The sequence below is a fragment of the Anomalospiza imberbis genome, chromosome 3 (genome assembly GCF_031753505.1).
Source record: "Anomalospiza imberbis isolate Cuckoo-Finch-1a 21T00152 chromosome 3, ASM3175350v1, whole genome shotgun sequence".
NCBI classification, from domain to species: Eukaryota; Metazoa; Chordata; class Aves; order Passeriformes; family Viduidae; genus Anomalospiza; species Anomalospiza imberbis.
The window spans coordinates 50,154,558-50,179,828 of NC_089683.1; the positions used below are offsets into that span (position 1 = coordinate 50,154,558).

The 25,271-nt window shown below is 37.1% G+C and overlaps 1 protein-coding gene and 1 long non-coding RNA gene across 3 annotated transcripts in view; one reads left to right on the forward strand and one right to left on the reverse strand.

The window, feature by feature from the left end:
- Positions 1-251: 251 nt before the first annotated feature.
- MAN1A1 (mannosidase alpha class 1A member 1) overlaps positions 252-25,271 on the reverse strand; it is a 137,899-nt gene continuing 112,879 nt past the window's right edge. The window contains exons 8-12 of the mRNA XM_068184355.1: positions 21,353-21,468; positions 10,585-10,804; positions 9,612-9,784; positions 4,145-4,260; positions 252-3,498 (exon numbers count right to left, since the gene is read on the reverse strand). Coding sequence (XP_068040456.1) covers positions 3,372-3,498; positions 4,145-4,260; positions 9,612-9,784; positions 10,585-10,804; positions 21,353-21,468 — 752 coding nt within the window. The 3' untranslated portion in view covers positions 252-3,371. The remainder of the gene's footprint in view (positions 3,499-4,144; positions 4,261-9,611; positions 9,785-10,584; positions 10,805-21,352; positions 21,469-25,271) is intronic.
- On the forward strand, positions 4,259-10,648 carry LOC137470735 (uncharacterized). 2 transcript variants are annotated; one of them, XR_010997227.1, is made up of 3 exons: positions 4,259-4,759; positions 8,773-8,921; positions 10,511-10,648. It is a non-coding gene; the product is annotated as an uncharacterized lncRNA (long non-coding RNA). The 2 variants fall into 2 exon arrangements; XR_010997228.1 differs by lacking the exon at positions 10,511-10,648 and adding an exon at positions 9,326-9,735.

Genomic DNA, 25,271 nt, shown 5'->3' on the forward strand with positions numbered 1-25,271 from the left:
CAATAGAGAAATTTTTACAAATATAAGTTCTTAAAAATTAAGCATCTTGATCTGTTATGTATTCCATAATTTCAGTTTATATAAAGATGAAAAGACTAAATGGAATATGTACAAATCAAAACCAATTTAAATACATGATAGAAATGGATATGTATGAAGTTACCATAGAAACAGTGAGCCATTGGGCATTGCAAAAATCTGTGTATAACCAACACATATGCAATATTTATCTCACAAACAATAAAAAAAAGTTTTCCCTGTGAAACAATGTTGGTGCCATTTAAAGGGATCTACCTCTTGGGACTCAACATATGTTGATTTAAATGCATTATTATGCTACAAAGAAATGGAAGAAGTGTGGGCAGTGTGTTTATGCAAAGATAATGTGTCCATGTCACTGTCTTCTCCCCCCTGCCACCCCCTCCCCCCCAACAATAAGCAATTTCTTTTGCTCTTAGGAATGACTGGGAGCACAAAGTCACCATCACTAGCCACTTCCATGAAATTAGTTACATGAATGGGAATTAAAATACATGTTATCTTACTGATCTAACAAAGCAGTGGACTGTTTGAAAATGATTGCTCTAACTTTGGTGCTTTGGGATTATTTAAAAAAAAAAATTATATATTCTCAGTTTATGAAAAGTTTTTTTTCTTACAGCTGGCAGATCTACATGTTGTACAATCTTCTCGTCTACTTACATTACTTTACAAAAAGTACAGTATAGTGCAGTTTGTACATACAACCTGAATACCAATACCACATCAAATTTGTGCTCTTTCAAATCATCCTAACTCCCATGCTAAGAAAAATTCATATGAAATGTCTGTTTTACAAGGAAACAACCATGATGCTTATATTTAAGCACATAAGACCCAATGCACATAGAGCTGTGTGACTGGAGCCTGCTTTTGAAACATGCAGAAGACCTGTCTGCTTCTCTACTCTTCTCTTCAGCTCGCTAAGTACCAGCAACACCACTACAGACAGCTGGGGGAAGTAAACCTTGGTTAAGAAAACCACGTAGAAAGTGGCTTAGAAAACAGACTTCTCAAAGACTATTTCTGTCTGAGTAGTTATTTAAATGAGATGAGGTGTAAAGCAGCACATGCATGTGGGGGCCAGTAGCAGCAGGTGACCCAGTAAACATAACTAAGAAAGAAGTAATTATTGTTACATGTTAAAAAGGGAGGAAATATTTTGGTTTTATTCCACAGCTATGGTGGTTCAAGAGATGGAAAAAAATTTTCCTTATAAATACCATTTATAAAGAAATACAGTGAAGTATAGTCCTCCAATGGTACAAATTCTGGAGACTCAAAAGCAGCAGAATTTCTGCTTTTCAACAGAGGAGCGAGCCAAGACCTCATCCTAGCTTGGTTGGGTTCAGAAACCTGCTGTGACATGAGAGAATCCATACTTTAAAAAAGAAAATAATAATTAAAAAAAGCCAGTGGATCAAAAAGTTTTGAGCTGCTGTGCCTGGCTCTGTGTAAGCAGGCTTTACCTACACATCCATTTCTATCCATTCTCCCAGTGCTGGGTGGCCCAGCTCACCAAGGTGCCCCAATAACTCCTGTGTAGGAATGCCTAGCTCTGCCAAGCCTGCACTGGAGCATCAGTGGATCCTTGCATTGCCCCCTGCACCAACATCTTTGGCACCTTGTGTGGCACATGCCATCTCCTCTGTCAGCACGGGAGGCAACAGGCAGCACTGTCTTTACAGACTTGAGGGCAAACTCTATGGGTCAGCTTCCAGCTGCTATATATAAAAGTGTAATTAGTTATTTTTGGCTGCTACCTAAGAAAACCTCCACTGCAGACCTGTATCAGCATAGGAAAAATGTACTCTAAAGCCTAAACAAATGTGTTCCCTCAGCTGTGATTAGCAATGCTGGACATGTAAGCTACCTTACTAAATACCATTCAAGAATGTTACTGTTCAGAACCAGATTTGTTTCACTACAGTCCAGTCAATGAATAATGTTCTTTCTCAGAATGGGAAGCCAGGTGTTTCCTACCTGAAATGTATGGAAGTCTTCCCATCACTAAATGAAAACACAGGTAGACTTAAAAATCATGTAAACCACTTCAAACCACGTAGAAACAGGAATTAATAGTGCCTCATTTCTTTTTCCCTTTGGTGATGCCACAGAGCAAAACATTTTTGGCAAAGCTGTTACCTTTCTTAGTAAGTCAGGCCTCTACTCTAAGGAGTATTTTTAAGCACATTGCATTTCTGTTACTTAAGATGAGACAGTGTTGTCAGAAAGTTTTAGTTCAATGCAGGATAGCTTCCTCTTTGAATGACTTACCTTCTTTTGAGGAGACAGGTTTTCTTCAAGGCATCTGAATGTCTATCTTTATTCATACAGATACATCAAATTGCTTTGTGACAATTAACCATCAAGTCTGGTGTCAAGTCTGGACCTACCTGAATTTTTGCAAAAGTAACAGAAAAACATACAAATTGTATCTGATATAATTCTAAGCTTCCAGGAAAATGTCATTGAGTGATTTTCTTTTTGCCAACCAACCAAATGAAAGCTACTGGACTAAATATATAAAGAAGGTAAATAGTCCCTTTCTTAATATGAAATGAGTACCTTATTTTACTCCATAGTAGCTTGACTAAAGACATAAGAATAACACCACCTAGAAAAGGGAGGAAACAATTTATTCTATTACAATATTCTAATCAAAACCTGAAAAACTAAGGTCTGCTAACTAATGTGCTAAATCCATAGAAACTAGTTTAATCTAACTTCAACTTATACTGCAGTTTCAGAGTTGTGTCTGCATGAGATGAAAATACCCCTAGGTAGACTTCATTGACAATGAAATACATCAGATACTCCAGCAAGTAATGATAGACCCGCATAAGAAGAGGCTGTCACAGTCACAAAATTTGTCCTGGATGACACACAAAACAAACTAATATAGAACATTAAAAAAAAGAAAAAAAGGAAAAAGCTCTTTATACTTAATTCAATATGGCTTTTTGCAACATGGCAAAATATTACAGCTTAAAGCATACATCTCCTCACAGAGGAGAGAAGAATTTTGCAGTCAAATTAAAAGCATAACAGGAGACAAGTAACATGCAGACCTGCTTTTTTTGGCCAAAATGACACTGCAGCCTAACAGAATCTGGGAAGATACCCTATTTCACTTCTAAGAAGGTATTAATCTGAATTAGAGGATTAAGGTTGTATCGTAATTAATAGGGTACATTCATACAAATTTACTGTTAAAGAAATCAGACTGCAAAACACTTGATTAAAAAATTTAACTTAGGAATTTAAAACCAAATCATGTGTCCAAGTCCTGGAAATGTAAGGAATGAAACAAAGTATAAATTAATCTTCATCTATTTCTGGTTTTCTTCTTTATTTCCATCATCTTTGTGAAGAACAGGGAGAGGATGAGCTTCTGTGTTGAAGACCCAGTGCTCAAATGGAAGAAGATCATCTTCAGAAAACAGCAAATACAAGTACCTGGAAAGAAAAAAAAAGAAGGAAATGAGACCACATCAGGGAAGTGATTTTCAGGAAAACACATAATAATTCATATTTAATTTACTTGAGTATTAAAATTCCTATTGAAATGGCATGACTGATTTTTTCTTGCACAGCAAAAAACCCCCAGAACTGAAGAGATTGAGACAAAACTTTAATCTCATATAAAAATTTAGGAGATGATGATGGATAACAAAAGTTTTTAGTTTTTTCTCTTAACAGGCCCTGCAAGCTTTCCATGGAAGTTGTTTTTTCTTCTTTTACTAAAGTTTTAAAATTAAAAGTATGCAATATAAGCCTGCTAAGTTTTCTGTCTAGTCAATTTGTTTCATTAGTGCTGGCATATATAATAAGATGCTATCAGAGATGCAATGTCTCAAAAACTATATCAAGTACCTTTATCAGAAGTAAAGATAATTTGCAGAAATCAGGGAATTTAGTTTATTGACACAGATTGGAAAAAAAAAAAAAGGCAATTTTGCTTCCTGTCACCTAAGAAAAGCTCTGCTATTTCACTCAGATTTTGTTACCTGAGAGTGTCAAGGGTACTAATGAGAAATACTTATCTGTAAAGGTGATACACAGAACTACTTCACATTAATGAAAGTCAACTTCCTTAACTTACTTGAGTGTCTCTGAAAGGAAGAAACTTTGCTGCACATCATCATGGCTTTCATGATTGTTATAAACATCTCTAATGCCAGAATAGCCGCCATCTACTCTGCAGTGTTTTTCCAGTGCCTGAAGCAGGGAAGAGAACACCCAAATCAGTGGGATTAACAACATGAATAATATGTCAGTTTTTCTGTTTGACAATAAAACTAGCAAAAAACAATTGCCACAATTCTTTTGATAAAGAGATGAAAACTTGGTAAATGTCTAGACAGAAAACTCTTTTAAAAAAAGACATAGGCATACCAGTCTAATTTCATATTCAGGAAGAGAAGCAAAATAATAAATGAATAAAAAGTGAACACAAACCAGCTTTCAGAAGGAAGGATGTATGGGTATAAGGATTTAAAGACATATGGATTTTCACTTATATTCTTTTTCCTCTTTTTAATAGCCTTTCTCTTCCAGTCTCTCAGCCTTTGGAAATTGTGTTACCTATATCTTTTCTAGTCATATTTTGGTACTTAAAATGATTGTGACATAATTGAACACCATACTAAAGATCAGTCTTTTCCTTACCTCCTGCAAATCCCTTCAAAAAAAGGAAAGGCACCTCTCAATTTTCTGTGTAAGTTGCATGGCTTCTCTTTGCAATTATTTATTTTTTCAATGGGAAACCACTGATATTGGGCTATGACTGAATTTCTCTTGTGCAGAAGTCATATTTTTCTTTGCTACCTCTCTGAAAAAGCTTTGTCTGTTACACAGGAGTAGACAGAAAGCCAGGACTTAACACAATATAATTTAGCTGTAACAATAACAATGTGTTTTTCTCTAGCTAGTTTCCAAACTCTTTATTCAGTTAAAAGGCGTAAAACAGATGACTGATTCCTATTTCACAATAAAAAGGTGTACACGGGCCACCTAAAAATACAATTTCTTTTCTGCCCTCATGAATGTCCTATATTTATGAAGGAGAAAAAAGATCTGATGAAGAGTATACATAAAAGGGCAAAAAATATTCTGGAACTGTAGAAGGTATATACAGTGAGACTAGTAAACTTTGTTGCTTTTCTTTATCTTAGGTGTTTGCAATAGAAAGGTGGTAGCTATATGCCTATATATGAGCCATAACCTATATACTGCTATCCAATACCTTATTTGAATATTGGTTATCTTATCATTACTATATTTAAAAATATGAATGAATAGGGTTTTTTCCTTATAATTTATGTATTTAACAAGGCCACAAGTATTCTTACTCTATTTATTTTTCTTATTCTCTTTTACAACAACTCTCTTGTATCAGACAGTATAAGGAAGGAGTAAAGAGAATTTAAGATGATTATATTTAAAACAACTCATTATTCAAAACCAAATTCAGAAAATGCTACTTAACCCTAAATAACTTCTCACAATTAAAATGACAGTAAGGATTGTGGATGGCTGCATTCACTCAGGACCACCCTACTGTGAAACAAGGTGGTTTTGGTGGAGATTTTTCTGAAAGGTATTGGAACAACAACTTTCAAATACCTGGGGCTTTATCCCCCTCAAAGAGAGAGTCAGGAGGTAACTGGTTCCTCCCTTTCTGAAGTTACTACAAATATCTCTGAAGTGAGTACGGGATGTGTAGATTTTATTTAGGGAAAGATGCTGCATTTCAAAACACACAAGCTAAAAAGCAAGGCAGAGGATATATCTAAACTAGGCAGAATTAAGTATTTTCTGAAGACAGATGGGACTAAGAGTCACTAATAATTACTGAAGTATTCATCACCTTCCCCTGCTCTAAAGACAAAGTCTTTAAGATCTGTGTTTTGCTGTGAGAAGATATCCTAAACGTCCTTGATTTTGCTGGAGTCCCTGTAGCTGTGTGCACACATTTGGCTTGCATGTCAGGCTCTCCTTAGTTTTCACTGGAGAGTAAGCTGCCTATCGTATATTTAAAAGGGAGTTTTCTTCAGAAGAGATCCTTTGAAATATAACAGCCTATTTGTCTTTTCTTATGTGTCTTTAGGTTCTTTAATTTTCCTGGACACATTTACTAAATGACAAATATACTTAAGTTTAGAAAAGTAATTTCCTCTGGCTGCTATTCCTTCCCTCTTGTCTACTTCAACCTGCAACGAATTCAGAATTCTGCATCTGTGTCTGGATTTTCAATGTCAAACAAAAGATGATGTTTTTCAAGGCACAGCAGAAGCAGAACTTGAAGGATAAGGCTACTATGCAAGGAAATATCTGCATTCTAAACAGGGCAAGGTAAAATAAAAGCAAATTGCATTTACCATTTATATGCTCTAATGTACTTAGAGCATTCTTTGAGTTCAGAGGCATCATAAAGGTACTTGGAGGCACTGCTATGATGCAAACTAAGGGGCTAACTTGCCCCATGTATGGGGGAAGTTGGTGGTATCTGCTTGATGCAAATATGAAGCATCTCATCCCTCAAAGCTACTTTCCACCTAACTAAAGGAATAGGACATCCACCTGCAGGATTAGTAGTATAAAAAGGCTCTAGGTTGTCAGCCATCCTGGCAGTGATGGGCTTTTGTGCCCTTTCCTGCAGTTTGAGAGCACAGTGATGTTCACAGTGATAGGGGTAGTGGCGGGCAGGAAGAAACAATCAAACATATTTTAAATAATTAGCTCTCAGAAAAAGGGTGGCTAGGATCAGTTATGACACAGTAATGGAAAACATCAAGCACAGTGAAAACTGGCTGACAGTCTCAAACTATCATAAAGGGAAAAACAAAGGAAGTGCTACAAATTTAAAATATGTGCTACATTTATAATGCAGAGAGGGAGGCTATCATGAGCTAAGCTGATAAAACCTTTCTGACTCAGTAAGAGTGGATATTGCTGGTGGTCATAACTGCATTTTCTCCAGCTGCTGAAGTACATACAAAATTATCTTGGACTCAAAACAGCAAAGCAAATTCACAAAGAAAAAAAGGGAAGGCTATAGCATATTTTAGTCTATAAAGTTTGAGAAAGACTTAAGAGACTTGTCAGAGAGTTTAGAAGACATGACTCTAAAACAGCCTCCTTTTCTACCACAAGGGCACTGGGAAAAAAACCTAATGAGTTCTTATTGTCAGAGTAATGAGTATAAAGTGGACATGAAACACATGAAGAACAACTTTTTTTGCTCAAAACCCAAATGGTCTGATCGTTCGTTTCCTCTTTTTTCTTGTTTCAATCTCAGGTTCCCCTTTGTGCAACAGGTACTGGTAATTAAACCAATGACCCTCAGTGGCTGGGGGCTTCCCCGAGTACAGAATGGGTCAGGTGCTCTTTGGGACAACATTAAAGAGCAAGAGGGAACAGAATTTATAACATAGTTATGGTAAGCTAGCATGATATGTGCTGTAACAAAAAAATACTGTACTAGGTAGAGCTGTATGGCTATAAACACCAAGAGAGGACAGGAAGAAAAAAGATTTTTAAACCTACAACTGCCTGCATAAGTTCTGGAAACCTGTAAGATTTGTTTTTGTGGAACAGCCAACTGCATGTTAGGACAGTGGAAGATGGGCTCTGGGCAGAAAGGGACCATCTGCATCTCCCCCACATAGGCTGTGTTAGAGCCAGATTGAGAATAACCACAAGAATGTTAAACAAGGGACATGTGGGAGCGAGAAGGATGCAAACAAGTGTACCAACTTGAAAGAAACACAAACAAATGAACCAAATGGGTAAAAAAAGTAATAATAAGGAAAACATTTCAATTGTTTGTAACAATGTTATCAGTGTGGGCAGTAACAATGAGTCAGGAAAAACATCTCCTGGAGAAGGAACAGTTGGCATTGCTGAAGCCTGATGGGATGATTTCCACAAACAGCCATTGTAAATATGCCAATTATAATCTGCCTGGGAAGATTCCAGTAGTAAAATGTGTGCCTATGGGTGGTGTTAGCAAAGAAGAAAGTAAGGGAACAGCCCTCTAAATTAGAGGTTTTAAAACCCAAATTGCTTTGGAATTAGTAATTCAGAAGCATATTCTTTCAGGGCCCCCCAGAGCCAACACCTGAGGGAGGCAAATACAATACCCTAAATAACTACTCTCTACCTAGCTGAATACAGTGCTCAATGCAAGTATGGAACAATTGTGAATATTCAGGCAAGAAGTTTGAGAGTACAAGCATAGTTAATACCACTATTATTTTCTGGAAATCAGATTTTGCCTTAAATTTAATTCCTGGAGGATATCTAATTACCAGACTTGAAATAACCTTTTTTTTTTCCACAATGCTCAACAGGATTTGCCCAACATTTCTGATATGATCAGTATCTACACAGTGAATACTGAATACATTTACAGATCTTGGTTGCTGTTGGGAGTTGGGTTGATGGGGTCATAACCCAGTAACAGCTCTCTAGCAGGGTCCCTTACGGATGAGAAACTGTAGGACACAAGTCTACATGTTCTACCCTTGGAGTAGAGCAACCTTCTATAACTAGTGGTGTAAGCCCCTCCAAGAAGGTTGTAATCATATACTTCTAGAAGCAAAAAGTGTTGAATAAACTGACAAACAGGATATTTTTGAAATCCTGGAAAGCAATACCTTTGTACAAGAGAGGTCACTGTGAACAAAATACTGCAGAGAGTTTTGATTTTTTTTCATTTTTCCTAAGTACACAGAGCCAGAAAAATAATGTTCTTCAGCTTGCTGTATTTCCTATCAGATGTCAGCTAATTTAGCCAAGGGAACATCCGTGTGAGGAAGACAGAAGTGAACTCCAGAGAAGTGTAATAAGGACCCATACCTGGAGGATGAAACATGGTAAATCTAAAAGGCTCTCAACCTTAAGAGTAAGAGTGATTAACTGCTGAAATAAGGGAAACAATGGATTTGACAAGCCCATTCTTTGCAGTGCAGACTAGCTGCCCTTTTGGAAGGCTTGTGCTAGACAACACAAATAGCGAGGTTCAGCATGACTGCTTGAAGCTCAAAGGCCAGTGGGACAAAAAAAAATCAAATCTAGACAAGATTGCTGTCATTTAGGAAGTTTTATGCTTCTTGAAAGTAACACGGTTTTGTTTGGTACTATCTAGTCCTTCACCCTGGCCTTTGTCACCTTAATTAAAATCACCTTCATACTATTACTGAAAATACATTTCATAAAACTTATTTCCATATCCAAGTCCCAAATCTGACACATGTATGCACTTTCCAGTCACATTGAGCAACACTCAACATCTTGGACAGTACATCCAAATGTGACCCCCAATCCTAGAAGTATTTAAGAAGGAGAAATCACAAGGTACTTTTCTATTATACAATATCAGCAGTTTTTGGTTTTGTCAAAATATCATCTATTTGGCAAATGAATTCCTGGAAATCTGAATTGATATCCCTGATTTAAAATAAATATTCAGCTTCCAGCTGCTGAACAATGTCCAGGTATCATTCAATAGCTCACTTAACATTATTACTAGGATTTAACAACAAAAAAGTCCAATAGAGCATTACCTCAACAGCTTCCCATCCCCACTCCCTGTACTTTGGATCGTGAGTGAGGCGCCACATGTACATATAGGTCTCTATGACTTCTGGTCGTAGGATGTAGTATTTTTCATTTTGTCTTGTAGCAATGGCCTCAACACCACCATCAAATCTGAAGGCTTCTGGTCCCAGTTTCATTCCTAGCCAATAAAAAAGCACAGACTAAAATAAAGGCATTAAAAAAGGTTTCAAATTATGTAACCAAATCGATCTCCACAAATGAACAAATCAAGCTAGGCTTTTATGTGGCACAAAGCCAGCTTACCCAAAACGATATAATTTATGAAAGATACTGCAGCTCCTCCTGGTTTTAATATTTTATAAATAATTTGGAGTAGGAGAGCTGTTCTTCACCAATGCCTTAAATGGCAGCTACAGTTTGAACAGCGATGCTAACATTTGCATTCTGAAAGACTTCACGTAACTAGCAACAAGTGAAATTTTGCCTAAAAGATGAGGATATTTACTTTTCTATATCAAACTGGAAAATACACTCTGGGACCTAAAATGTTGCCAGGGTTATTTCTTTGTGCAATTCTATTGTTTGCAGAACTATTCTATTGTATCAACAGAACTGAGTGTAAAATGTTCTTTTGTTCATGAAACATAAGTAATACCTATATTGATGCATAAATGAACGGAGTCCCACTCTTGTGTTTAGCTATACAGAAACTGGCATAGTAAAAGAAGCTTTTTAATTACTGTTATGTAACTGTCATGTCAATTACTACAGCGAGGAGATACGCTTCAGGTACACAGGAATCATTTATAAAACAGAGCAGCCATTTTAAAAGTTACTCTTAAAGCAAGGCAGCATTTGCTCAGAAGGGATGAACACTTCTCAATGTGCTACAACTTTCATTCAGCTTTATGCAAAAACACCAGTGGCTGCCTTCATGAAGGCAAGCTGTGCAGCCTAACTCTGCAATATGGTACTCACGTGTACGGTCATAGGATTCATGGCAAGTCCTGGCAATTTCAGCACCCAGCTCGATGTGATGGCCTGTCTTGTCACTGGGGGCTCCGTCTGCTCCCAGAGCAAACATGCCTCCAGCAAAACAAGTGAGGTGTCCCATCTTGTGTTCCAGCAATCCGCCCTTCCACTCGGCGATGTACGTCAGGCCCCCGCTCGACTTTCGGATGAGGTGGGTCTCTATAGCCTGCAGAAGGATGTGATGTCAAACCAAAGGCCCATTTGGTAAAGTGCAAAGGACAAAGCTGTCTTGCAGGTTGGTTGGTTTTGCTTTCTATTGTCTTTGCTCATAAAGTGCAATAGATAATAGGAGCCAGCATAACTTCAAAGTGCAGCCAAACCAAGGCAAATGAACACACATCAGTAACGATGACTAATTTTCCTTCGACTTCAAGCAACTTACAGGGTATGTTTTATAAAAATGTTGGAAAGACCTACAAAATACACTTCAAATTTTGAAGTATTTTATTTTTCCCCCCTTTTACATTGAGCAGTTTCAGGTAATTTAGCTTTTAATAGTAATTTAACTTTCAATAGTTATTAGCCATCACTTCAGCTTCTGTATTTCTCGTTTTACTTCTGACTTAAGAGGTAGCTATTGATATAACTTAATGTAAATTATATGCAGTCATAACTCATATTCAAAACACACAGCTCAGTGTGTGCAGTGAATGATGTTAGGCCTCTGAGTCTAGATAGCATTCCCAAAGTCCAGTGGGTTTCCTCTCCCAAACAGAAATCCTCCACTTATCTATCAAGAGCAGGGTCTCACTGAGATCTGGAAAAAAACCCTAAGCAGAATAAAAATACACAAATCTAGAGGGAACTGGAAGTTGATGATGTTAGCAATGTATGGTCACTAATTACAAAATCCAGGAAGGCAACATGCCATCATGGGAGGAACAGAATTAAAATAACAGAGGAGATGCAGAAGAGCACATTAATTAGAAGCCCACAAAGAAAGTAAGATATTACTCTTAAAAAAAAAGTAATGGAGAGGAGATAACTCTGTCATACATTCAGCTATCCATTAGTGCTCTGGTTGTTCCGTTGAAATCATAAGATCCAGAAACAGTACTCAACATGCATTATACAAGAGAAAAACCATTTAAAAATATCACTACAGACAACTATTAGCAAAAAAGCCAGGATTTAAAAAAAAGTCTTCTAAAGAGAAAGTAGTGATTGTAGTTCTCCCCATTTAAGCATTTGTAAAGGTTGTTCCTATAAGCATGAAAAATCCTAAATTAGAAGCATCAGCAGAAAAACTGCAGTTTTTACATACTGGTTTTTTTTTTTCTGCCAAGAACATCACATTGAAAACTATTCTTTGTTTTTCAGTAATATTAGTGCAAAGTACTTAGTAAGGATGTTTTCTGCCCAGATCCAGAGCCACTATTAGCTCAGAAAATTCCTCTACCCCTTGTTTCCACCTTGATTGCATGCTTTTACTACTAGGTACCTACTGGAAAACATACCTAAATTTTTAAACAGAAGTAAATAATGAAAATTCCTGTGCTTTAAACAAATTCTGCTTTTAAAAATCCTGCAAAATTTAATTTATAAAAAGAGGAATTAGATGTGAAAGGGGAAAGGTGAAAAAACACACAATAATTTTGCGGGAAATAGCTTTCAGACCTATTTGGGCATTCTAACAACAAGCTACCTAGAACCAAGTTGAGAAAGGAAAAACTTTAATGACATTTCATTTAACCTTTCAGCATGGTATCTCCCATCTCACCAAAACAACAGTTCTAAAAGTAGGCAATAAGTCTACTGGTCACTTAGCTGTTGGGTCAGAATTTTATTTAAAAGGTAAGCAACTATAAAAATAGATTGATAACTAAATTTACCTATGTTGCTTTTTTTTTTTTTTGAAGTAATGACTGAAAAACAGAATGAAGTATTACTGTAACTGACTGACATAACAGCAATGATGCACTTTTGAACTATATTAACTAGACCAGAGTTGACTCTTGTAGTATAAAAATGGATTTTGTGATACCAGTTAGTGTTGGTAAATTTTTCCCTCTCTTTTGGCTCAAGATTAAAGTTCACGCTGAAAAAGGATGACTTCCAAGAGTTTTAAAATTATTCTAACAAACTGGTGTTAAAAAACTAACAAATTGATGTTGAATGATACCAAGAATGTCACAAAATAAAAATATATTTCTAATTTAAGTATTCGTGTTTAGTAAAGCAAATCATCTCTGTTTTATAAATGGGGCCTATTAAGAACTAGAACATATATCTATTAAAAGCTATTTTATTATGTAACTATCTTATTTAAAGCAGTTTTTATGAGGTAGTTATTAGATATATTACAGACACTCAGATGCCTTGTCATGCTTTGTACCATGCTGAGTCCCTGATTGCTAGATAATACCTATACCAGTGTGTCTGTCTTTGTTAAGAGCATGCTAGGTCACGATGCATTTTTACCTAGACATGAAATCTGAAGTTTAAGAGCAGGATAGGAAGGAAGGGTTACGTTACCATAGGGGAATGCTACTTGCTATCTGCAGTGCTTTGGATGCAGTTCTGGCAGGGAAATCAAGGGAGTAACACAAGTTACCATAAAAGGAGAATATATGTAGTGTGGTGACAAAGATCCACCCAAGTGAAAAGATCTGTTTGGAACAATTGATTCTGGATTTCATACTTAAAATAAACTTATTTTTATTTTGATATAATTATGTACTCACTTCAAGAGACACATTTCCTTGAATTGCAGGTCTATTTAAACTTGCTTCCCAACTACAAATAATTCCTTTCTGCACTGTTTGCAGATAGGTGGAGGGATGGAGCACCTCTCCCATGAGGAAAGGCTGACAGAATTGGGATTGTTCAGCCTGGAGAAGAGGCAGCTTCAGGATGACCTAACTGCAGCCTTCCAGTACCCAAAGGGAGCCTACAGGAAAGATGGAGAGGGACTTTTTACAAGGGCTTGTAGTGACAGGCCAAGGGGGAATGGCTTCAAACTCAAAGAGGGTAGATTTAGATGAGATATCATAAAAAAGTTCTTTCCTGTGAGAGTGGTGAGGCACTGGAACTTGTAGCCCAGAGAAGTTGTGGATGCCTCATTCCTGGAAGCTTTCAAGCTCTGAGCAAGTAAAAGGTAGCTACAAATATATGTTACCAAAAGGAGCAATAGCAGATGCTAACTGGGAGTGAAAAAAAAAGGAAACAAAAAAATTGAGACAACCTGATTTGAGGCTGCAGTGGACAAAAAAGGAGAGGGAAACTAAAGGTAAATAAACATTCTACAGACATTTAAAGAAATACATTTACTACATGTAAAGCTGGTATGGTATACAGTATGTCATGTACCCACATAAGCTCTTAGAGCCAGAGTAACTTTTTACAGCTAATACAGTTCCTGGCAATTTTTCTTTTAAGCTTTTACCTAAGGCTCTGCTTACAGACCTCACTGCAGTAAAGCCTTCAGCCAAATTACTTTGTTCTCCATCTTGTGGGAAATTATTCCTTCGATGCAACAACTGCATAAATGCTTGTGCACTCAATTAGAAACACTAACAGTTCTTTTTACAGTTTGAATTGTGACTCAATGCAAGTGCTCCTTGCATTACTACTGGCATCTTTCTCATGAGTTTGCATGTTAAAATTATGTCCTTGCCTATCTGCCACAGTGAATGAGACATTAGGAATGGTTTAATCTACAGGACTGCAAATTGCACATATGTGTAATCTCTGTTATTGACAGCATAGAGGAGAAACTCTTCAGTTTTTCCCAACCTGATTTCCTCCCCCTCCTGCCCTCATTGTTAAGGCAATATGTTTTGTGTTCTCTGCTTATCAGCCTGTTCCTTAACCTATACATTATACCGCCAATTCTTACCCTTGCAAAATTAAGCAGAATTGGACCATCCTAATAAATAACCATTCTTCTTCATTCAGTTCTTCGCGTCTTCAAGCTTTTCACACATCTAAAATTATGTCTTCACCACCTCCTTCAGTCCAATCCCTGCCTTGATTTTGTGCTTGCAAAGTTCTTCATTTACCCTTTGAGTTGTTTAGAATGTATTGTTTATAGGGAAACACAGAAGACCCAGAACTGAATCATCTCTCTGTTCAAATGATATAAAAGCTAATCAATAAGCCTATTTTTACAGGTGTTCTCTCCTTTACAGTGGATTACACTGACAGGTAAGAAAAACATTAACTGAGATGCCTGCAGAGCACAGGTGGAGGCTTCTTAGGAAAAATGATCTGCTCCTCAAGGCTGCTCAAATTCTAAACAGACATGTCCTACAGAAGTGTTAACTCTGCTGGAGGAGCTGAGATAACAAATTACAAACCTCAAACAGCAATGCGACCCCACGTTCTGCTACCTCTAGCTCTAAGGCATTTTGCCTCTCCTTTTACAATATCTTCTTAATTATGATTAATGAATTTCAATGATTACTGCTGTTTTAACAAAACTCAGGTGGTTTCATTTCCTGCCTCAAGATGTCACTGTAGCTGGAGATAAAACTGCCCAGCAATACAGTTCCATATTTCCATACCTTAATAATATTGAAACTTCAAAAATATGATTCTAAGTTTCAAGGGTTTATAATGTCTGTTTTGGGGATAATTAAAACACTGCAGGCGTCTTCATAACAAAGCACCATAAATTATCTCTGTTCAAACTTTTAATATATTTTTCTTCCCCTAGGAATTTTCATAAACAGTATTTTGATCATTTGAAGCAACTGTGAGGATGAAAGAGAATTCTACCATGTGTTATTTCCAACAATTCAAAGATGTATAATGTCAACTGCTTACTTATTTATTTTAATATTTATAGCTTGCATCAGTACATTTTATTGCTTTGAAACAGCACAGAGCAGCAGGTCAGGATTACTGCGGCTTTACATTCTGTGAGTTTCTAAGTAAATTGTTTGCTTTCTTGTTACTTTTTTTACTTCCCTTACATTTTCTCTGTTTAGTTGATCTAATGCAATAGATACTTTTCTTTCCCAGCCTTTGCAATTAATCAAATTTATCCTTTATTGCAAATTCCAAAAAGTTTATTGATGGAATAGGAAGTTCAAATCCTTGTTACAAATAATTTAAATACTTCTGCCAAAGAAAAGTAGTGTCTTATGCTGAGGTCCTCATTACTTACTAAACTGAGCTTTAAAAATCAGAACTGAAATCTGAACACAGAAGAACTTTCATTTGGTTAAACACAAAATGTAAGAAACATTTTAAAAGTGCCAAAGCACTTATTTCTTTTGGACTTTAGACATGTTAGGTAGACAAGCGTACATGTGCAATGAAATATGAGTGCATATAATGGAGGTATATTTTCCCCTAAATTTTTCCCCTAAATTTTCAAAGGGGAATCATTGGCAAACATTTAGCTACTGGGATATCTATTCATTTGATCACTAAAAATAGGATTAAGTTCTAGGGAAAAACTGACTATTTACTTGTGTTTGAAAATAATTATTTTTTTCACTCTATAGATATATTAGTGTTTCTCAGAACACCAATAGCTCTCAGAACACTAGCTCTAAATGTATTAAATGTTGTGTGTTACCAGAAGGATAAATTTATTCCTAGTTTAAAACAGTAATAATGGTCTGTCGTGACTCAAATCAAGTCACTCTCAAAATGTTACATTGTGCATGATCTGAATGCTCTAGGATATCTGTTGATTCTGACAAGTTTTGTTTTTTGTTTTTTTTTTTTTTTTTTTTTTATCAGAAAAGGGAAGGGAAAATAGCATGACTAGTAAGGACATGGCTGCTCTGAAAAGAGCAAAGCCATGAGCAAAACCCATACAATTTCTCTTTATATTTTTCTAGTTAAAATCCTCCTTAAAGACTTCTAACAACATTAAAGTTTGCTGCTTCTCTTGACAGTCCATAAATAAGCAAAAATTTGAATAAATACTTTATCTGGTCCAAAACTTAAGACATTGTGCAGTTATCAGTAAATCACTAAGAATTAAAAAATCTGCAGAAGCCTGTCTTTAGCCTTGATGCTTTGTGTAAGCATTTGTAGAGAGTCTGAAAACTTGTGCTGAGAGGGGAAATACAGTGAAAAGAATAAAAAGAAGCAGTAAGTCCTCTGGATGTTCTCGTCTGCTCAGTGTAATGAATCTTGTGTTCCTACATAATGCAGCCATACTATCTCGATGTGCAGAACACCAGTGCAGCTGGGTGATAAGTATTTTAAACATGACAGCTGACAAAACTGCCTGTTTATTGATTTTAGCACATTTAAGTTACATTCAGTTAAGTTGCCTCCCACCTCCCACACCAAAAAAAAAAAAAACCTCAAAACAAAGTATGCAGTGGGAATGCTGGGTACCAACTGTTTCATTCTAAGATGGGCTGCTATTGCAGCATCCTGCCTGCCCTGTTTCTGTATTTTATTCAATGCCAAGAAGTACTCAAGTACTGAATATTCAAGTCATTAATCACTTTTAGCTTTACCCAGTATGACAAACCATTATGAGTTGTTGCAGTTCTCTCATTGTCCACATCAGTTATGCAGTTTTAAAGCCCACTATGATCACACAGCAAACCACTTCAAGCAGATTAATGGAAACTGCAGTCAGCACAAACCAGCCACCAGACTGTCACCTCAGTTATACATATCCTCACGAAACTCCAGAAATGAAAAATGCCTGTTTGCCAATATCACGTTTTCAATTTGCTAACAACACTTCGTTTTCCCTCTCCTTTCAAGGAGAAAAGAGTCTCCATGGATTTTTTTTATTTTTCTGAAAGACTGAAATCAAAAGCTCTGAAAAATATTCACTACCTAATGCTGACAGTTAAATACACCCAAAATCTCCCAATCAAAATACCCAATAAATATACCCAAAATCCCCCAATCACTACCTTTGGAGACTAGCTTTGATATATACTTAGTTGGCACACTGCCAAAGTTAGAAATGTGCCAAGAAAAAATTACACCCTCTCAAAAAGTAATTCTATATATTTTCTGTATGAATCCTGAGGCCAGAAATTACTTTTTCCTCTTTTGACAGAAGTTTACTGCATTGACAGGATTGCTTAATTGTGCAACCCAGCCTAGCAGCAATTTCTGAAATGGTATTGAAATCTGGCAGAGTGGCCATGGCACTGCTTCACAACACATGCTCCTCTTTTGGCCATTTCCATTGTTTCCATTTCCATGTGCTATGTTCTGCAGAAATCACTTGTTTTCTTGTCAGGATCATCTGAGCAGTTGTTACCCATTAAGAAATAATAAAAAATCTAAATGTCTGAAAGTGAACTAGCTACCCTGACTCCAGGTAAAACTGCAGAAAGCAGCTGCTTTACCTCACTGAAATCACAGGGCCACCAGGGGCTGCACTGAACTGAGCTGCTTGGGAAGTGCTGATGAGGACTTTCCCTTTTCCTGTGAAGTTCTTCTGGGGTGAGTTACCATTCTTTTTACAGTCTCTAGATATGTCACTTCTCTAGAACTACACTGAGAAAGTGATGAGGGCAGAATCAGAGAGAGATAATAAATATATATGTAAGATGCAGAAAGATTGCAGAAATGGCCATAAATAAATGTAATGGGAAAATTTGGAAAAGATACCTGACCATCAGACATCAAGTGTGAGACAACCTATTTACAGGAATAGAGGGAAAATTGCCCTTCAGCTTAGAAAATGAGGGCTGACACATTTAAGAGAGAAGGATTTGATGCAGTTCCTTATGACACTGCTGTTGCTAGACTAGATATAAGTGAATCCACAAGGACTGTTTTTGCTCTAAATGATGTTCTCTTATAAACCTACTCAATTTTGTCTCAGAGATCAGCTTGTTAACTGAGAAGAGTGAGATGATTCCTGTCCTGAATACTTGCAAAGACTGGTGGATTATTCTATTGGCAGTCATTTCTTCAAAATATAGCTAAAAGCTGAATACATATTTGTTCTGTAACTAAATGTTGCATGCTATCCATTGAAACCAGTTTAGAAAGATCTCTTATTTCATGTATTATGTGAAGCAGGGCATTATTTGTATTACTTTTCAAAAGAGAAAAAATAACTTACATTAAAAATACATTCACTTGTCTTTTTGTGTGAATTCTACAGTTTTATTAATCCCTCTGATGGCCTTATACATTCATACTATGGTCTGGTATTCAAAACAAGACTATCTTGGTCCCTTTTCCCATTAGAAATAAACCCTTTAAATGGCTTCAGCCATATATGCATTTTTGTGGCAAGCAGAAGCAGTTTTTAAATCTAGTCTGACATCTTAGTTATTGCTTTTAACTTAAGCCATTATATAATCTATAGGTGATACAAAAATTCTAATGGAAAGCATTCCTGTTTTTTTGTTTTTTTTAATATGATTTACAGAACAATGTGAACAATAACCCCTAAGCTCCATCTAAATAGATTTCAGCTTTTCACAGTGAACTATATAACACACCATATATTTTCATTTCTGGTTTCTGGATAGCAGAAGATATTGAATTAGGCATCAAGCCTTCACATCACTCTTTCAGAATCTGGTGGGTATGTGCTGGACTGAATGGCCAGGAAATAATCATGCTGCTCCCTTTGGCATAGTCTTAAAAAGATTCTGAGAGCACTGGGGGAAATTTCTCTAAGAAAATACCAAGTAGACTGAGAATGCCCAAACCCTGCAGCCTTAGTTGTAAAGAAAGACTGCAGCTTGTGCAGACACCTAAATCAGCTCTAATTTAGGTAAGTAATGGATTGACAGCAATGAAGTCAGTACCAGGATGGATTTCAAATCAGGACAGTTACTCCAATGAAGAACCTGGAATCTCAGTGGGGCCTAATCATCCTGCAGCTTTTGTGAGGCAGAAACTTTGCTGCTGCTTTCTGAGCAAGCTACTTTACAACATCAAGCTGCAACTCCTAATGCTGCATGTGCACTTCCAGCTTTGGTACAGATGTACCTCTGTACAGAAAACAGGCAACAGGAGTGCCATCAATCAGAACATACTGGAAATAGCAACAGCCAGCAGCATAATGAAATCTGTTTTAGGTCAGTTCCTCTCAAACACTAACAGTCTGGTCAGACATGATGCTCGGACTGTTTCTGAGCTAGTACTGCTAAAAAGTATTAAGAAAATAGGTACTTTAAATACAGTCATATGCAGCAGAGCTGAGACCCTGTCATTGATACTGTCATATTCAATGATGCTGCTGAACAGGCGATTCTGCTCCTCCAGCTGAAATCCAAGCAGGGAGAACTGGTCCTGTAAAGTGGGGGCTGTCACCACTTCTGCTCCCTGCTGGGACCTCAATAAAAACCTAATGTTTTTAAACCAGAGGAAGTAGAATGCTAGAAGCAGCTTTGAGGTGCTTCAAAATGTCTTCTGTGGTGAGATGAATTGATAATTTCACACACTTTGTTCTCTCTGGCTGCCAACCCGAAGGCTGAGCTATTACAACAGCACTGTTCTTATGTTACAGCCTCAAATGCACTCAAACCTAATTTAAGATCAACCTTTTGCTCTGAAGTTGCAACCACGCTAGCAGTGAAGATAAGGCAGACTGCATCCAAATCTGCACTTACAAAATTAAAGGCAAGATTTCCTTAGCAGAGGACACTTGGTTGTCAAATTTACAACCACAAGAGATCACACCCTCCCTCAGATCTTCACACTGACTTTCCTCTCTAATGAAAAAAAGATGGTTGCAATAAGCAACCACAGTTGTATTTTTTAATGCCACCACTTTTTGTGTATGGGAAGTAAAAGAAGACTTATGACCTCCCTAGGGACAGTGTGTTTCCAGACAGATGAAAGATTAAGCAGATATTGCTTAGCATCTCAAAGCCTTGTCTATAGAGGCACTGTAGATACACACAGTTAATAAGAGATAAAAGTCCTGGCCCTAGATAGCTTCCAGTCAAAACAGATGAAAGGATAGGGAAAAAAGAAGTAATATTATCCTCTTTTAAATATATATCTATATATATGAAAGCAAAGAATTGAGAAAATAGGTAATTTGCTCAGGATTGGAAGGAAAGACTGTAAATATGCATTTAAACTGAATACTTCCCAAGTCTCAATCTGGTGTCACAAACCCAATATTTCTCCCAAAAAAGCATATTAAGGAAATACCATAAATAACAAAGCAAAGTGCAGACCAGCAGGATCATAAATAGAATAGCATATAGAAATGTAAGTATGAATAGTTCTGCTTTTATAAAACTTTATCTTGTGTCCAACTGGGCTGTTTCACAGAAGCTGCTCTTCTACCAAAAAGTCATTGTGAAATGACACCCCTATTTTAATTTCTAATTATCTATCATAACACATATGTGGACCATAGTCAAGACACTTTTTATGGCTGAAACACATGAGAGAATTGAACACAAGAGAGGAACTCCCTCCTGGATATAAAGGAAAAGGACAAGATTAATATAGATTTAGAAAAGACTCAGGAAAAAGAGTTGAACGCCTGTCTGAGAGCTACTTGAAGTTGCATTTTCTGTTGCTTCTTTTATACTTCTCTCCTCCAGAGACAATTGACTATATTGCAGTAAAACAAAAATAATAGTTATACTTCAAAATTCTCCCCTTTCCCCCAGTATCTGTATTCCTCTAGCACTTCTATTTGAAGAAGTCTTTTTTAAAACAGAAACTAATTCTTTGAAAAAACACCCTGTGGTAACAAATACATAAATCTCTCATATTGTCCTCACTGCCTGTCTCTTTAGGATTATTATATATTAGATTATTATGGAAAGAGAGATCTAAATGTCTTATTTACCTGAACAGCATCATAATACATTTTCTTGCCGTCTTCATCTGTCTTGTCTGACATCAGCCATGCCTTGAGCAGATATTCATAAAAGCTATCCCCAAGCCCTCCAATGGAAACATGATCTTAATAGGGAAGAAAGAGATTGAACAGCAATTTCATCTTCAGCCAGGACAATAAAATACAATTACAATTTGAAACAGTGTATTTAATAATCTATTTCTACAACATCCTTAATAAACATAAGCCTGGAACCTCAGGAAAAACTTTACTGGTATATACAGAGAATTATTTCTTTTATTGCTATATTTTTAATCTAGCTAAAACGCCATAGTTATTTAATATCCACAATGTGCTGCAGGAGAGCACAGCAAAGAGAAAACAATTTATATGTGTCCATTCTCATTCATGTAGTCTATTCCATACAAAACCATGCCAAACTAAGTTGGTTTTTTTTAATTCTAAAAGGGTAAAAAAGTAGAAAGTCTGATTTGATAAAGGCTTTTCCTTAATTTGCAGGCATTGCTCTTTTAGTCACTAACTTTCCATTTAAGTCACTTCATAAAATAGGCTTTTAGCTCCTTACTGCAGAGTTGAATTTCAGGTTATTTAGTGGTATTTCAAAATGCTGAGCCATATGTTTAAAAATAATAGTACATTTTTGAACATCTGACTGCTCTCAGAACTCAGCAGTGGCTTGGAAGGAAAAAAAAAAGGACTTCACCACATCTAAAGAGGATTGTTGCTGTGACACTGCTTTATTCTGCCCTATGCTTACTATGTGAAACAATCTGGTACTACAGATGCTGTGGTTATTCAATTGCACAATTTAGGATGTTACTCTGGAAACACTAACACCACACAAGCCATCATCAGTTGCACCAGTGACAGGAAATTTAGTGATGCTCTCACCTGCTTGTACAAGATTGCACCCACTTACTGTCCAGGAAGCTAAAAGATTCTTGGCAAAATTTTGATGGGTTATCATGATTTCAGCATAGATCCCCTAAATACATTAAATACTACAATTATACATACATGTGAAGTGTTTTTCTAAGCCCCATTAAGTTAAGAAGTGTAGCTAGAGATTAGCTTTTGAAACTTGTTGCTCCCTGGCAAAATTAAGTGATTTGGCATTTATCGAGTCTTCAGGGGAAAATTTCAAAGTGCTTTACCAGGACTACTCATCTATAACTGTCAATTTTACAGCAAAGGAGGGATATGCTAATTCCACTCAAGAAATCCAGGATGATGTCACTACACAGATCACACAGCAAGTTCCTGAGTCATACCACAACATTCTGGCCATGAGAAAACCAAAAAAACCTGCATGGGATGATCCATCTCATAAAGCAAGATGCAGAGGGGTTAGTGATACTGAGCTCACACTTCTGACACCTAACTCATCTTAGCTTCAAAGTTATGCCAATGTTGGTAGAATTCAAAGAAACACAGAGAATTTATTTTTATACCACTTTGTGTATTTTCTCCATGAAAAGCCTCCCTTCACCTTCCAGACAGTTGCAAAGACATGCAAATGTAGAAGATAGATATTTGTCTATTCCAACTACATCAACAGCGTCCTTTTCCTCCACTAGCCTGTGACATGCAAAAAAAATTTAGTTTTCTGGATATATCCTGTCCCTTTGCCTACCAAATATATTGTACCATCAAACCTGGGTTTGGAATTGCTTTTTTTCCCCTCTCCAACCTCTTCTGAATGAGATATATTGAAATTCTGGGAAGACGACACCATTTTTTGAATTAAATGTTCATGATCCAAAAGGAGAAGAAGTTTCTTAAAACAATGGGAACATTTCCTGTGATCAAAGGCTGATCTTTGAACAGCAGCATTGATATGACCTTTACAGTTTAAATAAATTACCATAGAAACCTCTGACATTTGCAAACTAAATAGCACAAGCAGAGTTTCATCAATAATAAGCCCTGTTATTATATACATTATTGCAGTAGACAAATCCAATTGATGCATGCTGCAGCAAATCACTGTCAGTTTACTGTCAAAATAACAAGGGCTAAATGAATTTACAGGAACAATGGCAGAGATCCATCAGTGGCCTTCACAGCTACAGCACTGCTGGAGAAGAAACATTCAGAAACCATTTGTTCCTCTCCACTTTTATTTAAGAGAAAATACTTCTGTCTTGTGCCAATTAAGGGTCTTGATTGTTTGGTTTTTCCCTTCTGTTATAATCAGCTGAAAACAGCCCAGAAAAGCAATCTTAAATAACATATTTTTCAAGTCTCACATTCTGATCTTCCCTCTGGGGAAAAAATTAGGTAATCACTGTTGGTGAATGGAGGTGACTGATATGAAAGAGATGTAACAAGATGGAACTTGCCTTTGCTGCTTCGGCATGCTAGGGATAGACCTGCATTAACATCTGCACCCATCATTCACAGGCACGGGAAGCTATTTATTCATCAACACTGCACGCTATTGGAAAACAAAACTCATGTACGCTATAAATTTTTCTGCGCACACCAACGAAAACTGGCATTTCCTGTGAATGAGGAGTGCTTAAGACACAATTATATTAAAAATATGGAAATAACAAAGGCCATAAGGCAGAATAAGTGTTTTGACAGCTTTAAAATATGTAAGGCAGAGCCACTAACTGTCTCAGCCACTCAAAAGATCTGCTCTCATGAAGCATCAAAAAGCTGCTTCTGTGGCTCAGAGAAGCCAAGAAAGGAGTTAACTGGATCTGCCTCACAGGTGCTGAGATTGCCTCTAATTAAATCCAGTACCTACTGCTGTAGGATTAAAATTTCCAGGAGAGGTTTTTATGTCTTGCAAAGCTGTGCTGAACTGACACGTGTTACAATTGGGCACACATCTCAGATCTGTAAAGGGATGTCAGGGTTTATACCAACACGCAACCACAGTTGATGGTCATGCATGCTGAGCTGCTACAGGCCTTGTGGCACAGTGACCTGCAGGAAGCCTCACTGCATAGCAGACTGAGAAATGACAGGTGTACTTCTGATTCATAAAGAGAAATGGCATTTGCCTTGATGGGAAAATACAATTGATCAGCACAACATTTTTGGACACCATTTTATATCAAGAGTGACACAAAGCTTTCAAAAATAGATTTTAATCAATAAAATCACAGAAATCACAGAATGGACCAGGTTGGAAAGAACGACAATGAATCATCTAGTCCAACCTGCCTGTGCCAGCAGGGTTATTCTACAGCACATGACACAGGATTGTATCCAGATAGTTCTTGAATATCTCCAGTGAAGGACACTCCACAACCTCTCCCAGACAGGCAGTTTGTTCCAGTGCTCTGTCACCTGCACAGAAAAGTTCTTCCTCATATTCAGGCAGAATTTTCTGTGCATCAGTTTTTTCCCATGGCCTCTCATCCTATTGCTTGGCAACTTGGAGGAGAGCCTGGTCCATCCTCTGACATCCTCTCTTCAAATACTTAAAATACATTGATAAAGTTCCCTCTCAGTTGTCTCAGTGCTGAACCAGCCCAGCTCTCTCAGCCTTTCCTCAAAGGAGAGATGCTCCCGTCATTTTTGTTACCCTCTGATAGACCTGCTCCATCTAATAGACTTGTTTCTGGTACTGAGGAATCCAGAACCCCAGAACTGGACACAGCACTTCAGCTGTGACCTCAATACGGCTTAGTAAAGAGGCAGGATCACCTCACTTGACCTGTTTGGAATGCTCTTCCTAACGTAGCCCAGGATGCCATTGGTCTTCTTGGCCAAAAGGGCACTGCTGGTTCATGGCTACCTTGTTGTCCACTGGGATCTCCAGGTCATTCTCTGCAGAGCTGCTTTCAGCAGGCTGGCCTCCTGCGTGTACAGGTGCCTTAGGTTATTATTCCTCAGGTACAGGACCCTGCATTTGTCTTTGTTGAGTTTCAGACAGTTCCTCTCTGCCCAT